The sequence below is a fragment of the Enhydra lutris genome, unplaced genomic scaffold (genome assembly GCF_002288905.1).
Source record: "Enhydra lutris kenyoni isolate GAN:26980312 unplaced genomic scaffold, ASM228890v2 scaffoldscaffold29, whole genome shotgun sequence".
Taxonomy (NCBI): domain Eukaryota; kingdom Metazoa; phylum Chordata; class Mammalia; order Carnivora; family Mustelidae; genus Enhydra; species Enhydra lutris.
The window spans coordinates 21,400,267-21,417,064 of record NW_019154113.1 but is presented as its reverse complement, the minus strand read 5'-3'; the positions used below and the strand labels follow the sequence as shown (position 1 = coordinate 21,417,064).

At 62.5% G+C, this 16,798-nt stretch overlaps 1 protein-coding gene across 5 annotated transcripts in view; it reads left to right on the top strand.

The window, feature by feature from the left end:
• The window catches only part of LOC111152532 (aryl hydrocarbon receptor nuclear translocator 2), a 116,856-nt gene that overhangs the window by 82,065 nt on the left and 17,993 nt on the right, over positions 1-16,798 (top strand). For all 5 annotated transcript variants that reach the window (XM_022511018.1, XM_022511017.1, XM_022511019.1 and 2 more), the window contains 4 exons: positions 237-311; positions 5,448-5,599; positions 13,965-14,037; positions 14,791-14,914. In XM_022511018.1, coding sequence (XP_022366726.1) covers positions 237-311; positions 5,448-5,599; positions 13,965-14,037; positions 14,791-14,914 — 424 coding nt within the window. The remainder of the gene's footprint in view (positions 1-236; positions 312-5,447; positions 5,600-13,964; positions 14,038-14,790; positions 14,915-16,798) is intronic.

The following is a 16,798-nucleotide window of genomic DNA, read 5'->3' as shown; positions in this document are numbered from 1 at the left end:
GGAAACGAAATCACCCTCTGGCGGTGCTGGTCCAGGGCCCCAACGAGATCGGAGTGGGCGGGAGCGCCCAGGACGGCAGGCGGGGCATTGAAGCCAGCCCCCTCACAGCCCCAGGGACATCCTGCGTGCTGGGGGACCGAGGGACATGGGCGAAGGGGGTCCAAGGACGTGGCCGTCCGACGGTGATGCATCCGCCACGGGAATCACGGGGTCTCACGGCTTGTCTCTTTCTTCAGGATCTTCTAGGGAAGGACATTCTGGAATTCTGCCACTCCGAGGACCAGAGCCACCTGCGCGAGAGCTTTCAGCAGGTACCGCCTGCGCTCGCTGTCAGCTGCTGCGGCACCGGGGGCCTGGGCAGGTGGCCGGCGGGACACACCAGGCAGGCTGCAGGAGGCTACCCCAGGCATTGGTCAGGGGCCTGGCTGCCAGGGCTCCCAGTTGAGGGGGAGGGGAGACCCATTGGGAAGCCATGCCTGTGTCCAAAGGGTGGACGATGGGGAGGTCAGGGGTGTGGGGAGGAAGCAGGGAGGGTCTCCCGGGGGAGGGAACTAGGGACAGGATGAGCCTGCTCCTGACAGAACATTCCAGATGGGTGGCCGGCACCCAGAGAGGCGGAAGGACGTGGCCTATTGAGGAGTCACATGTAGCCCCTTGGTCTGAAGTGACACTTACCACTGGGCGGTGGGGGGGGCCCACAGTAGAGGCTGCTGAGCCCCCCGGAGGGGCGGACGTCCTCCCCTCGTCATTTCCGGGAGGGCTCCGCCGAGGACCATGAGCTGAGCAGTGGGTCTGAGAGACAGCGCGGGTACACAGGGAGCAGGTGTGGGGAACCCCAGGAACAGAGGTGCTGTGGGAAGCTGTGGACGGTCCAGGGAGGAGAGGACAGGTGGGGGCGCAGACTGAGGTGACCATTGTTGGCTTGGTGGCGCTCTAGGCGGGGACAGCGAAGGGGAGCTGGGAGGGAGGCTGCCTGTCACTGAGTCGTTCAGTGTCACCCCGTCCCCACTGTGATGCCCGGTGCTGAGCACCTGCTCTGTGTTGTGCTCGGGCCCCACAGACACCTGTGTGCGTCCCGCGTGCTCGTCCTGGGGGGGCATCGTCGCCGTCAAGTCATGGGAGAGAAAGCGGAGCCTCGAGGAAGTAGGAGCGCCTAAGACCACACAGTGGGCGCGTGAGGACCGGGAGTCTGAGGGCCTGTCGCCTCCTGGGCCCACGCTCGGCCGTGACGGCAGAGAACGAGTTCCTCCTCTGAGACCTTGGGGGGGCTCACAGGAGCCCCAGGAAAGAGAGGACCAGGCCGTGTTACAGGACACGGGCCTTGGAGATCTGTTCTAGGAGGGACTGATAGTCTGTCAGTCGTCTGATGGGTCAGGCCCTTGATGGCCAGCTCGACATCTGCTGCTCTGTTCGCGCCCCGTGTCGGGTGGTCTCTGAGCCCCCCGCCTGCCCCTTGGGCTCGTCCCTGCCCGCTTTCCCCCCTTCTCCCTGCAGTGTCTCCCTCAGCAGCTTCATCCGGGGACAGCACAGACTGTCACTGACATTCCATTCCTGCCACACCTGCTCCGAGCACCCGCGGCCTCCAGAGGCTTGCCCGTCCTGTCCATGTCTCCCTGTGCCCCCCATGGACCCCTCCTGCCCCCCGTGCCCCCTACTTCCACAGGCCCAGAGCCGAGACACAGTTGGCCCCCCTCCTCTGGTCTAGGTGCCCCCGTGCAGCCCTCACGTCCTCTTGTCCCCAAAAGGCACGTGCCGCTGGCCCCTTCTCCCTGTGCTCCTTCCCACCAACCTTGACCAGGCCGCCCCCCTGTCATCTTCAACAGCGCGGCGGTGTCCTTGCCGGGCTCCCTGCTTGGCTCCTGCCCACCCCACGCCATTTGAGAGACACGAATTCAGCTCTGCCACATCTTTGCGTAAACGTGCCCGCGGCTTCCCAGTGCCCCGGAATCTGATCCAAGCTCCGTACCACTGCTGCCAGCCCAGGGTGACCCCTGCTGCATGTGTGTTACCCACACTCGTTCATGGCCCATGGGCACATGGGTCTTTTGGTGCCTTGAGCACATCATGCTATTTCCCACCTCAGGGCCTTTGCACATGTTCCTCTGGACTAGAATGCTGTCCCCTCACTCTTCCCAGACGGATGTCTTCTTATTGATTAGGTTTTAACTCCTGCCCTCTCAGAGTTGCCGTCAATGGCCATGCTAGTGAAGAAAGCCCCCTACCCACCTTCTCAGCCTCCTGTTTTCCCTACAGAACAGCTCCAGTTGGTAATTGTTTCTCCACTGATTTCCCTTTCCCCCCATCCTGTCTACTGACACATCAGCTCCCTGCGGGCAGGTCCCACGTCTGGTGCCCACCGCCGCGTGTGCAGCCTGCTCGTGGGTGAGCGGCCCGGGGAGAACGCGGTCTAGGGGGTCGGCGACTTTCATTCTGGAACAGTGTGAACGGAGAACCGTGAAGCATGGCCAGAGTGTGTCCTTCATGCCTCATCTTTGCCAGTGTGTGGAGATTTTGCTACACGGTGGCCTGGGCCGGCTTCCCTCTTGTGGGTCTGTGGGAACGAAGCTCTGGCAGCAATGGGCGTCCCTCCGCGGCCGGTGACCAGGCAGAACCCTGGTCGCACACGGTCTCACGTGGTCCTCTGCGCTCACCATCCGTTGTCAGCCCCACTCTTCACGGTGGACCGTGGGACGCAGAGAGCTTTGGTCGCCTGCCCTGAGACCCTCAGCAGGGCATTAACAGAGCGAGGGCCAGAGCTGCCTGCTTCCAGCACGTTCTCCTGTCGCCGATCACACAGGCCTCTCCGTCGGACTGCACAGCGATGCCAGCAGAAGCTGGGTGGTTCTGGACAGAAACAGGAGGAACGTTACCCCCGATCCCATGGCGCCGGCTCACAGACCTCTCACCCCAGGGTGCGACCAGCCCACGGCAGGCAGGACACGAAGCTGGAGCCGCGCCTGAGAGCCAAGGGCCCCCGTGGTTGCAGCGCTCAGCGGGCGGGGGCCAGGCGGCCACAGAGACATCCTGGAGCACCAGCCTCGGCCCCTCGTGTGTGTTCTTTGGGCCCCAGCCACTGGGGGACGAATGTTGATAAAGGGAAGTGGCTTGTTTTTGCCAAGCGCCGAGGGAGCTGTGTCAGCCCGCGTCAGCCCGTGTCAGCCTGTGTCAGCCTGGAGTCAGCCTTGGAACTCTCTGGATTGAAACCAGAGCATTTGCGTGGCCCGGACATGAGACCCTCAGAGTGCCGTCAAGTTCCTGAGGAATTTGGGTTGGGTGGGGTGACCTGTGCCCACGCGGGGACACGTGTCTGCCCTTGGCTCACTCCCGGACCCCCGCTGGCTTGCATTTCTCTTAGCCACGTGGAAGGGTGCGACCCAGAGAGACCCAGACCCAGGAGGGCACGATGCAGGGACCCCGGTGTGGCCCTGCCCCACCCGAGCCTCCGGCCTCCGCACGCACTGGGTTCCCGTGCACAGAGTGTGTGCCTCCTGCCAGGGAGCCTCACTCGCCGACCACGTCCCCACCTCCCTGCCCTCTGGGGACTTCCGCCCCCCCCCGAGGAACCCTCTCTGGACCCCGCGGTGTCCTCTTGACGGTGTGGCTCTGAGCTGGGGCTTGGCCTGCTGGGTCTGGGCTCCTCCTCGGCTGAAGGTGCACCTGGAGACGGTGGGCCGTGGGGTCAGGCGATTCAGATCCTGGTCCTGCCTTGGGCACGGCTTAGTCAGGAGGCCTTGGTGGCACGTTTAACTCCATCAGGGCTCAGATGCCAGATGTGCACAGTGCCCTAGGGAGGCCCACACGAGGTGACCTGGGACACGCACTTAGCCGGAACCGGGCCCCGGGAGGGTGCGGGGCTGCTGCTCCCTCCCGCTGCTCCTTCTCCCGCCCGAGGGCCCAGCTTCATGCACAGATGGCGCCTTGGCAAGTGTCTGCCGCTTGGAAGCTAAGGGGTCCCCCACTGTCTCAAGTGTTCCGTGAGGACAGACACTTGTGTGTGGCATCTTCAGGGAGCCCAAGGACACAGGTCTCAGAGGGAGCAAGGTGACCACCGGTTTTCCCTGTGTCTTGTCCCACAGGACCCCCTCAGAAATGGTGACCTCAGGGGCATGTGGCCTGGAGTGCCAGTCCTGGGAGGAAAGAGCCAGCTTCCTGCTGGGACCACTGCGCCTCCGGGCCTCGCCTCACCCAGCGTGTACATCCTTCTGGGCGCTGGTGTGGTTTCCTTATCATGCAGGCTCTCCGCCAGGGAGTCCAAGCCCCAGGTTTCATTCCATCCGGCTTCCCCAGGGGCGCTGCTGAAAGAGGGTGGGCGCCCAGGCTGTGTCAGCCCCGCTCATGGGGCCAGAAGTCCCGTCGAGAATTCAGAGACGGTGCTCCATGTGCCCCCTTCATGCCAAGCTTGGGGCTGAGGGCGGGAGGAGAGGGACAGGACTCTCTGTCCCTGTCCCTAGGCTGTTCACAGACATTCAGCCGGAAATAAACTACAAGTCACGGAGTTAAGGAGGAGGGACGGGCGCTCCCTGACCCTGGGGCCAGGGCCCTGTTCTTATCTCTGATCATACTTTGGAGTCATGGTCAGTAAGCCCAGCTGCCCCAAGCCCAGAGCCTTCTCTGTCCTGAGCAACCCCAAGATCTGGAGAACACAGGCCTGCAGAGAGGAGAGCCCCGCCGCCTTGCTTTGTCCTGGGACTATGTTCACACCGAGCCTCCGCCCACCCTCCAGCCATTCGCAGCCGCTCCTGTTTCTGCTGCAACCTGGAGAGCTGCCAGCCGAGCGTGCCTTCTGGCCTGCGCGTGCACCGTGCACACCCCGGCTGCCCCTGCGCATGCACACCCACAGCTCGGCATCTTCTTGTGCCCAGATCGTGTGTGTCTGCAGGGAGAACAAGGGCAGGCAAAACACATTGTAGTTTGGAAGCAAGACCTTGGTTCCTTCCCAGCTTTTCCAGCAGCGTTGTCTGACCTTGGGCGGCTTACTTACTTTCTCTAGGACTTGGTATTAAACCTTTGTAAACAGTCACACCCCGGTGAGGATGGACGTTGGGAAGCGGTTTGGAAGCCCTGCTGTGGCATAGACACGGGGTTACGGACGTGAGGTAGGAAGCAGCAAGTGCCCCGATACGATGTAACCACACACCTAACGTGGGCGGCGGAGGAGTAGGGCGCTGCTGATATCAGACCAGAGCAACCTAGCCGCCCGGCCGGAGAGGGGGGCACTCGGCGTATAGAGGGTCATGAGCCATTTGAAAAAGCTGAGAGGTCCGGGTACAAGGCAGGTGTCGCTGAGCGTGTGGCAGAGTGCGGGGCGGTTCCAGAGATGGAGAAGCGCCCCCAGCCGCGCTCGTTCCCTGTCCCTGTCCTGCCGGCCCCACCGAGCACCCGTTCTGAGCCCCCAGGGGCTTCGCCCGCCGCCGGGCACTGACCTCCTTCCACCGGTGTCTCCGCAGGTGGTGAAGCTCAAGGGCCAGGTGCTGTCAGTCATGTACCGGCTGCGCACCAAGACGCGCGAGTGGATGCTGATCCGCACCAGCAGCTTCACGTTCCAGAACCCCTACTCCGACGAGATGGAGTACGTCATCTGCACCAACACCAACGTCAAGTACGTGCTTGCCGTGCATCCCCCGCCCCCGGCCAGGTCTGGGCACTTTTTCTGAGTCCGGGGCTGGAGCTCTCTCTCCCCATGGGCTCCGGCGCCCCCACAGCCGGTGGTCCCCACGGGACCTGAGGAGCAGGCCTGGGGCAGAGGGGGGCTGTGTGCCGCGTCACGGCTTCCCCTCCCTTGCCCTGCCACGCTCCTGCCCCTGCTTCCCAAGCCTGAGGGACGGCCCCCATGGCTGCCCCCCACCAGCCTCGATGCAGGTGTCCTGTTTGCTGGGCCTCGCTCTACCCCCGGCACGCAGAGCCCAGCAGGGCCAAGCCAGGTGCCCTCCGGCTACAGGCATCCCTGCTGCGAGGGCCTGATTTCTTGGCCCTTTGGAAGCAGGGTCGGGGAGCAAGGCTGGGGGGTGGCCACGTAGGGACACACGGGCCCCCTGCTGCTCGGTCATCCACACACGTTCCTCCGGCTCCAGGCCCCATGGTCCCAGCTCACCACTTCCCCAGTGTGCGGGCATGTTCGCCCAGAGCTTGGGCTCCAGGCTCGACCCCGCTTCCTGTGACCCGGAATTGTGTGTCGGGTCACCTCTCAGAGCTCACTGTCCCGTCCATGCAAAGGGGTGTGACAGCGCTTCCGTGGGGCTGCTGTGAGGCTGGAGGTCAGGCTCCCAGCTACAGGCAGGTCACCCTTCCTCCCGGGATTTGTTCTCAAGGGACGCAAGGGCGGAGAACCAGCATGATCAAAGGCAAAATGATGTCCAAGGCTACATGAGCTGGTGTCAGGGCCCCACCACGTGCCGGGGCATGAGAGGAGCTGCCGTCAAACTGTTCCTCTGTGCCCACGTGGGTCAGTGACGTTGCTGTCCTGTCTTCCCATGCCCAACTCTGACAGGTGTCACCCCCGCCATCTCCCCTCCTCTTCTGACAGCCGTCCCAGTGATGGTGCCCCGGTTGGCGACCACAACTTGCCGGCTTGCTCAGGGCTCTGGCCCCATTGTGTCTCTCAGCTGCCTGGATTGGGGCGTTCCCCTCAGGGTGCCCCGGCCTCCTCCCCGGGCAGTCCCACCCTGTGTCTCAGCCTCAGCCCTGCTCCTGGCCCACAAGGCCCTGAGCTGGACAGTCTGGTCCACTCATGCGAGGCTCCTTGGCACGGCTGACCCGGGTTTTGATGCCGGCCCCCGCTGGACAGGTCGCCGTGCTGTCCAAGGCTCAGTTGCCTTGTCTGGAAAGTGGGGAGAACAGCCTTGTGCCTAGGGTCCTGCATGTAGATGGTGCGTGTGAAGCCGTGTGGGGGGATGGCGGGCCTGGGGCTGGACCTGGCGTGTGGGGCCGGCCACGGCTGACAGGAACCGTGTCGATGTGCAACAGGAACCGTGTCGCTGTGCAGAGTGGTGCCTGCCACCGAGTCCCGGTTCGCCCCTCCCGGGCTGCCCCCACCCGCTGTGGGCTCTGGAGGTGCACTTGCTTCTTCAAGCTCCAGGCAGATCGTCCTGCCTCCTCCTGGTGGCAGGAATGAGGGTCCCTGGAGCCGATCGGGCCCTCCCAGCACATCCTCCCTTTCCTGTGGGCCACGCTCCTCTCCAGGCCCTGCCACGGGCTCCTCTCGAGACTTGGCACCGGCTCCAGCTTCCGGAACGGGGAGCTCCCGGTCTCCCTGGCCCTCCAGTCTTTCTCTGCCAGCCGGCCTTGCCAGCCCTCTGTCGGGGCCCCATCCTCTTGTCCCCCTCACAGCCTGGCCTTGGCCCCCAACTCTGCTCACTCGCTTTCCCAGTGGCCGTAGCAATCGGGCAGCTCATCACTGGTCATTCCCCCAAACTGTGTGACCCCCTCGTGTCCCTCTGCTCATCCTGCCTTGGCCTGCCTGGCACTGTGGCTCTTCTCCGTCTTCCAGCCGCGCCGTTCTGGGCTGTAGGAAGAGCGGGTGCGCACGGCAGCCGCAGATCCGGCTGTGTTTCCCCCGTGTCCGAGAGGGTCTTGCAGCTACGTGGTAAACTCGGTATGACCGGGCTCTGTCACTCCCTGGCCTCCTCCATGTGGGGAGGAGGGTCCTTGCTGAGAGAGTGGAGAGGCAGTTGCAGCCCCAGGCCCGTCTCCCCCCCAGGGTCTCATGGCTGAGGTGACCGTGTGCTCCCGGCCTGGGGGCAGCCGGTGGGGGCAGTGGGAGCCCCGGGGGGAGGACGCTAGCTTGGCTCGGTCAGTGTCTGCTCACGTGGTCGCTGGTACCTTCTGTCCCGGTCCCTCTGCAGCCACATCAGCTGCCGCTGTTGGTCGTGCAGACAGGCAAGCCTGTCTAGTACGCGGGGCCCTGGACACAGTTCTAGAACCTTCATTCTTCTCACGTCAGCATACTGGCTGGGGTGTCGGTGAGGGCCGCCTGGTCTCTGATGCAGCCTCGTCACCCACCGCCCTGCGGCCTCGCGTCCCCCCACACCTGTATGCCGCCAGTGCCCGCTACCTGGCTTGTGGGGGCCGAGGGCTGTCCCCCACCAGGTGATGAGAGGAGTCCCACGGCATCATGGGGACAGCCCGCGCCCTGCTCTCAGACCCGAGGCTGGCTGGGGCATGAGTCAGCTCTGCAGCACGTCTGGGTCCCCCGTGGGGTTCAGACCCGATCCTAGCCAGGCATCTGGCAGAGTCCTCTTGGTTTGGGTCAGAGGGTGGGTGAAGCCCCCCTTCCTGGGTTCTCATTTCTGTTCTACTTTCCACCCATCCTCATTGAGGCCCATGTTTGTACGGGCATCAGCCATCCGGGGTGGGTACTCTTGGCGACAAGTGCTCTCAGAGCCCCTCGGGAGGACGTGGGCCTGGGGCAGGTTCCAGGACACGTGGGGCGGCCACCACCAGGGAGGGGCCGTGTTCCCTGGACAGAGGAACGCACTGAGGTTGCAGGGCCAGAGAGGGAGCACGTCCGCCCACAGCCTCCGATTCAGCCTTCCCGTGGGTAGCGCTGCCCCAGGGCCCAGAAGGAAAGGCAGGACCATCCTCCTCAGGGACCGCAGAGGCTCTGCTGTGAGCTCTGAGGCAGGGGCCCGGGGCCAACGGGCTGTGTCCCATGTCTCAGGACAGCTGCTCCAGGCAGCTCCGTGGGGTTGGAGGGGATGAGAACGTCCCCTCAGACCTGACGGCAACCTTTTCCTGGTGACGGTGGCGGGAGACGTCCGCTGTGGGCAGCAGAGGGCAGTGACGACCAGGAGGCGAGCCTGTGGCCCGCAGCACGTGTTGGCTGGGCTCGGCCGGCAGTAGGCAGACTCACTGCCGCAGGAAGGTCAGTCTGTGCTCAGGGCTCGGGGCCAGAAAGGCATGCCGCCATCGGGCTGGAGTGTGTGGAAGGAACCGCCTGGAGAACGGACTGTGCCGTGCTTAGCCTGTGTGCGAGGCTGCTGAGAGGAAGGTCTCAGCCCCGTGCGCTGGCTCCCACGACGTTGGAGGGAGAAGGGCAGAAAGCACAGCCCGGTGTCTTGCCTGCTGCTCGCAGCACCCGTGTCCGTGCGGTGCGTGTGCTCGGGGCCAAGTCTGTCTTGTGGAGACACAGCGTGGGCTCTGAGCGGGGGCCGGTGCTTCTGCACACGCGCGCGCTAGCGGCTGGCCTGTGCCGGCTCGTCTTCAGCGGGTTGTGAAGCTCTCCCTTGGCAGGTCCTGATGGCCTTGTTCCAAGGCCACCGTAGGTCTTCGTGACCGTGGATGCTCTCTGTGCTGGTCTGTGTGCTTCCTCAGGCCCCCGCTACACCTGGTCGTGTGGTGTCCCTTGCCCCCCGCCAGCCGTCTGTCCGTACGTACTCAGTGCGGGCCCACTGAGTCCAGCAACCACCCCCCCGCCCCCAGGACTGCAGGATACTGGAGCCTGGAGTGGGCTGTGAGAGCGGGTGACCTTCCTCATCTCTGCAGACCTTAGCCAGGGACGGGCCCGCTCTCCCAGTCACCAAGCCCCAGCCTGGGACTTGTCCCCCGTCCCAGCCTCCCAGGCACCTGCAGCAGACGACCTGGCAGAGAACGGGGCCCCACAGCTTCTGTCTGGGAGCCTCTCTGGGCCATCTCCCCCTCCCCTGCCTCTTCCCCAGTGCCCCGCGGAGACCTCCGCCCTGTCGGGGGATCCTCTGTCCCCTTCCTGACCAGCTCGCCCTGCCTTCCGTCCAGCCCACAATGAGCAGCCCACGTGGCCCCAGGAGCTGTCGCCATCACGCGCTCCCACCACTCCTCCGTAGAATCAACTCCAAACCCCAGGACGGGCCCTCGGGGTCCTGCCGGTGGGAGTCCAGACGGCGCTCTGTCAGTGGCGAGCACGGTTAGCCTCACTCCGGTCGGTCGGGCTCAGGGAGCCCCAGGGCTCCTCGCCAGATCCCGGTTCTCCGAGAGCTGCGGTCTCTGCTACGTCTGACACCGTGGTGGCGGGTCGCGCTCTTCCTCAGGCTGAGGAAGACCCTTTGTCCGGGGAGCGTTGGCTGTCCCCGCCACCTGGGCCAGCCCTGGACACCTCTGCCGCAGGGAGGCCACGCTGACAGAAAGCCTGGGCCTGACGGCCCTGATGTGGGATCCTTGGCTCTCGTCCCCAGCAGACTGGGAGGTGGGCCGCAGGGTCCCGTGCATGTGCTGTTGGTGGAGCTCGGAGCAGCCACGTCCTCCCCTGCTCCGGAATTTGCAGACCTACCAAAGTTTATTTTTATTCCATTGCCGTGAAATGTCCAAGGAAGCCCATCAGACTTCTTCCCAGGACGGGTGCCTGCAAGTCAGCATTTCTTCCACGGGTGTGCCATTATGGGCACCAAGACCAAAGTCAGCCGGATGGGGCGGCTGTGTCCAGACCACAGGGGCGCAGTCAGACCCCTGGGGACCTGCTGGCCACGCCAGAGACCCTGGTTCCTACCTCCCCCTGGAAGGAGCTTCTTTGGGCCCAGAAGGGGACAGAGCAGAGAGCAAGCTCCCACCCGCGTGCCCGTGGCCCTTGCTGGCGTCCTCGCACACAATGGAAATGCGGGCCCTCCTCCCTGCAACGCAGACCTACACGGGGGCACACAGCCCCACGCCGTGGTCTTGCCCATTCCCCGATAGTCTGTGCCCTGGTGGGACATGGGCTGGGCCACAGGCAGGAGCGGCCAGTGTTCCTTGGACAAACGCAGGTGGGCTGAAGCCTGGGCTCTGGGAAAGTTATGAAGGAGAGAGGCATTCACTGGTCTGATCCCACAGAAACCCCAGAGCACAGGTCTGCTCTCCCTTCTGCCGCTCTGGAATGGAAGATGTTGGGTGGTGGTCCTTGTTACGTCGTGGGACTGAGTGTGGGGTCCATAGATGGGTCTGAGTGCTGTGTGCACCATCCCGGGCACGTGTTCGGGACTCTGAGCCCCACATTCTGCATCCATGAAATGGGCAGGCTGCAGAGAGAGGACGGTGTGGCCGGGGCCAGCCCTGAGCTCTGCACTCAGGCTTCAGGAGCCCCGTGAGTGAGTGATGGTAGGTGATGCCCTTGGGATGTAACCAAAATAGTAAAACCCTAGAGTAAGAATAAGGAAAGAAAGAAAGTTACAATTTTTCTACAGATCGTTACGTTCTTTTAAAATTTTATGAAATAGCAATTAAAAATTCTTTTTAGTGCCCCTGTTTCCAGGTGTTGTGGGTGTGAGTGCAGACGGCCTGGCTGGCTCACCTTTCCCCTGGGCTTTCGCACCCAGGGTGGGAGACAAGCCGTCTGTTCTCCCCACACCCGGGCAACACACCGCACTTCCTGCCAGCTGTCCTCCCAGACATTGTCCTCGCCGTGAGGACCCCTACCACGTGGGTCTGCACATCCTGTCCTCTCCTTTGGGTCTAACCCAGAGCCTGGTGTGGACATTTCAGTAGCTTCCCAGGACAGACAGCCCACCCGGGCTGGATCTAAATACACTGGTCAGGTGTCCCCCAGCGAGGTCGTCTTCTGAGAGGTCTTCCCGGGGGGGCCACATGTGAAGGGCGCGGTGCAGGGGTGAGTGGTGTCTACACTGTCCTTCTCTCTGGCCTCCGGAGAAGAGTTCAGGGACAGAATTCGGCTTATGTTGTGTTTCTCGGGTGGTGGGAGTGGCAGGAGGTAGATTCCAGCTGTTTGCAGCATAGATTTTCATGATCAGCTCCGCCTAAGGAAGGAGCAGGCCGCTTTGGAAAGCAGTGAGCTCCCCAGCAGAGGAGGGAAGCCGAGACTGGCCCGTGCGGTCCCTGTCTCGGGTGGGGTTGTGGACCGGCTCTTGCTCTGCTCAGGGAGCGGAAGTGGTCATCCAGCTGGACAGCCGCTCCTGGACCTACACAGCCTAGCATGCTCCGTCTACACCACCCGCAGCCCCGGGTCGCCTGGGTATCTGCAAGCCGCCGTTAACCTTTGTGGACAGGATGGTGTGCGCCCCTTCTCCTCGGGCCTCCAGCTGTACAGCCACTGGAGGGACTGGCTGGGGGCAGCGGGTTGAGAGTCTGGGGGCTCCCCTGTCCCAGGGCAGGAGGAGCGCAGCTGCCGCTGAGGCCAGGCTCCTGGCCAGCCACATGTCCCACCAGTCTTGTCGTCGGCCAGCACAGTGGGTCCCCTGGGGCTGCCTCACCCCAGTGGGGTGTCCTCCATGCCATGAGGTGGCCACTGCCCCAAACCCCCTTCAGAGCACTGGGGCTTCTCTGCGCACCCCACTTCTCCAGGCCTCGGGGCGCTCTGTTGTGAAGGGAGTTCGGCAGACATCCTCAGGGAGGGCTCGGGGCTCCCTATGTGAGCCCGGCGAGAGTTGCTGTGAGAGCAGGCCCGGGTGAGTGTGCAGAGGACACAGGCGTCCTTCCTGCTGGCCTGCGGCAGCCAGCAGCTCCCCTTGGCCAGACCACGTGGCCTCCTCCCTGCAGGACCCCCCACAGGACCCCTCCGCGGGGACGCTCCTCTGCTGGCTCCTGCCCTCCCTGCATTTGACTTCTGGGCTCGCTGGCAGACTTGCCTTTTCTGTGCCCCCCCCCTCAGCCCCTGTGCCTCTGGCCCCCAGCGAAGGGGAGGGCATCTTTGAGGGGTTCCTCCCCTGCCTCCAGGCTCAGAGCATGGGGCAGGCATGGGGGAGACTACCCGCACCTCCCAGGTGTTCAGAAGGGACCCACGCAGATTGCTCTGGCTTCAAAACACACAGTGACAACGGATGAGGAAAGTCTGGCCAGTTAACACGAACACGGAAGAGACGTTCTCCAAATTTTGTTTGCCACATGGGCCATGTGCTGTCCGTGGCCATAGTCCCAGCGCCCAGATTTTGTCCTGAGTTCGTCCACACGCTCTGACCATACCTTCTTGTGTCCACGACAGTCCTCGCAGCAGCCGCCATGGGACAGCCGGGAGCACGTGCTCAGTGACTCGACAGACATGTCCACACGGTCGCTCCCCTCTCACCGCCGACTCCGTGTAGACCATGCTCGTCTCTGGCTGCTGGGTACATTCCCTGCACAAGCCCCAGCAGCAGGGCGACTCCTGGAAGGAGTGGACGTGTCATGGGACCTGCCGGGGACGCCAGGAAGGCCGTGAGCCCGCGCACTTCCCCAGCGGGGTGTGGCCTTTCGGCACCAGGCCAGCGCGCTCAGCATGGTTTACCCGCCTCGTGGTGAAGACTCGTTCTATGAGTTTGCTCAGACTCACGCTTACTCGCTGTCCGAACGGTGGACGCGGCTCCTGTCCCCGCCAATTCTATGAGTAGCCGGTCTCTGTGTCGTGCCTGCGTGTTTATGCTCTCACGGTCCCTTGCGTCCTCCCCGTTGAGCCCCGGGCACGGGTGTGTGTGTGACGTTGGTCAGTACTTTGCTGATCGCCATTTGCCTCTCATTCTCATTGGTATTTAGAGTTGAAAGCGACGCTGTTGTCCCGCCCCATTTTTAGGCTCTGAGCTGCTATAGGGCTCGCTGCCCCTTGGAAGGAGCACGGTTTCCATCGTCTGAAACATAAAGTAGCCGTTTCCTATAAGGAGGCTCTTTCTGTCCCCAAAGGAGCAGCTTGGGGTGTGCCGTGTGCCGGGCAAGGTCCAGGTCCGTAAACTCACGCCCGCGGGAGGGCAGGCCCCAGCAGCCCCTCTGCACTCTTGCATGGGGGACAGTAATGCTGCGGGAGTCCAGAGTTACCGGAGTTTCTGCGTCGATCGGAATTTGTCCTGAAGTCTTTTTACCTGCGTACGAAGAAATCATAAACCAAAATTTATTTCCTAAATGCAGGCAGCCTCCGGTACAGAGCTGGGGTCTTGATTTGAGGCATTAAAGAGTCTTCATAAAATAAAGTAAATAAAAACAACCCATATAGGGGTCCATCGGGTGTCTCCTCTGCGGTGTGGGGCTCGGGGCGGGCTCTGGTCCTGCCCCACAGTCGCCACATCCATTCTTGGTGACGCTGTTGCCTTCGTGTCCCTCAGGCAGCTCCAGCAGCAGCAGGCGGAGTTGGAAGTGCACCAGCGGGACGGGCTGTCGTCCTACGACTTATCGCAGGTGAGCTCCTGGGAAATGTCTGCAGCCCAAGGGACCGGGACGGCGCTCGACCCTTAGCTTGATTCCCCCACTGCCCCCTCAGCCAAGCAGGCGCAGCTATTCCGTCCAGACACTCAGTGCAGAGGCCTCGCTCCCCTGGGGGTCTCCCGTGACCCTTCTGCAGAACTGGGCCATGAAGGAGGCAGGACCCGTGAAACCCGGGTGGCAGGTTTTGGCCAGTACGGAGATGGCGGGCCCATGGTAGCTTTCCGGACACCGTCTCACAAACTAGGAAGCCGGTGGAGGAGCTCTGGACCCTGTCAGCCCTCCACTGCCCAGCCGTCTGTCCTGCTTTGGTCCAGTCCCCATCTCCTCCCACGCCTGGTCCTGCCCTGGGTCCCCCTCTCCCTGCGCTGTTTCCCTCCCTTCTCCCTTCTCCCTTCTCCCTTGTCCCCTCCTTTTCCCTCTGCCTTTCCTGCTGTGTCAGAGAGCGGGCCTCCTCGGGAAACCACACGTTTCCTGGTCTTTAGAGTACGCGATTATTCTGTATCTCCCTAGAAGTGATCGGTGTGACCCCGTCATCCTTTCCGTGACCTCCAGCTCACACCCCCACCCCGACTGTCCTTGGCCTCTGTCAACAGAAAAGCCCCCACACCCCCCACCTGTAAAACCGTCCAGCCCGAAATGTCAGTGAGACAGGAGGGAGGGGACCCAACGAAGGTGATGTTCTGTGTCTCACACGTGGGACACGGTCATATTTTCATGCGCAAACAGGTTCCCGTCCCCAACCTGCCAGCTGGCGTTCACGAAACTGGGAAGTCCGTGGAGAAGGCGGATGCCATCTTCTCCCAGGAAAGGGACCCCCGGTTCGCTGAGATGTTTGCGGGGATCAGTGCATGTAAGTTTCCCGATGGCACGGGGGCCTGGCGGGGGTGGGGGGCGGGGCTCTGCTGCTGGGCCGTCGGGGGGTGCCCCCCCAGGAGAGGCCCCCGCGGGTGGGTTTTCCGTGTGCGAGAGCACCCAGAACAGGAGCCCGGTGGACCCCCCCCCCACTCGCCCCTCCCTGGGGCCCCGGACCGCACGCCTCCTGCATTCGAGGGTTGGAAACGAACGGCCCGTGGGCGCCCAGTCGCTCAGTCGCGGTCATCGGGTGGCCTCTGCCTCCGTCGGCGCCGTCGCCGGAGAAAGTGGCGCGTACTGGATCGAGCTGTCCTGTGACGCCCGTGCACCCCTTGCCCCTTCCAGTCAGATTACCATTAAGGCAGCAAAATACACAATCTGGAAAGGTCTGTGTCATTCCAAAATTCAGCAGAAGGATCCCATTTTGTGGGAGTCAGAATTTCTGCGAGTTGCAGTGCAGTGGGCGTCCACTGAGGAGCGCAGCCGAAGGAAGACCAGGCTCAGACCTCCTGGCGTCCGCACGTGCGCTGCCGACAGGGCCGTCATTCCCGCTGTGACCAGCCGCTGGGCAGCCAAGGAAGGGGCAGCACCATCTCCCACGAGGGCCACGCGTGCTGACCCGTGGGGCGCGGTGACCTGTCGGCCCCCAGACACGCTGCCCGCCTTCATCAGGGGCTCTCGATGTTGGCGGAGAAGAGAGCAAATGGTAGCACGTCTCAAAGTCTTCTCTGACCCCCAGAGAAGCCTGAGGCGTCGGACCAGACCCTGCAGCGTTTCTAGGAAATCCACGTGAAGTTGTGATGTGTCACAGACAAGACACGTTCCCATGTAGGTGACCGAAGGGGGAGAGTTGGCAGACAAGGAGAACGGGAGAGCCCCCACGTGTCCAGCCGCCAGGCTGCGCCCTCACATGAGAGGCCACAGGTCAGCGCTCCCGGACACGGGCCATCGACCCAGACCTCCGAAGCACACGGCTTGCCGGGGATGGGCTTGTCTGTGGGGTGAATCAGAACACAGAATGCGAGAGCGGAAGAGGCGGGCTGAGAAAGCAGGAGTGCGAAGAGGACACCAGGAACCCCAACGACCAGGGTACATATTGCCAGAAGATACAGAAGATGCAGAAAAACCAGAACCCAACCGATTCGGCAAAGACCCGGGCGCATCTTGGGTTAGGGTCATAAACAGAAATTTCTCGTTGGCTGGTATGTTTTTTTCCTCTGATATTTCTAGAGCTGCATAGCTTCCCGTGTGTTCAAAAATAGCCACTCTTGAAAGGAGGGAAGAGAAAAGAAGGGAGGAAGTCTTGCTTCCAAGAAAAGACGAGGACGTTTTTAGCAAATCGCAAAACACTCGGGAAAAAAGTGAAATCATAAGAAAGTCTGAATGTCATGATGGTAGAATCCACGGGTGTCCAAGGACCCGACGGGCAGCTCCTGGGTCACGGGCTGCCAAATGGGCCGTGTCCAACCTCATGCCGCGAACTGTGGGGCACGGAGGGGTGGGGGCCTGGTGCCCGCGGACCCCGGAAGGCACCGTCATCCGAGCGCCATGGGTGACAGGTCTGCTCTACACTGTGACCTGATGGGGAGGTGCGTGTATCGTGAGCCCTGGAACGTGGGAAAGAGTAACTGGAAATACATGAAAATCCGATAAAACCAAGTTGCGGCGGGAGGTCTCAAGGTCGTTTCTTCATCTCCGACACATCAAGCAGATCAAAGTCACAACACGAAGAAAACTATAGAAGATTGAATAATAAAATCAAGACTTTCCATACACACAATTTTGTGCCCTACAAATGTTTCAGAGCAGTTAGGAAAAAATGTGCTTCTCGTTGACCCAAACCACCCAGAATACGTGAGAAGAATCGCTCACCTTAAGTGAA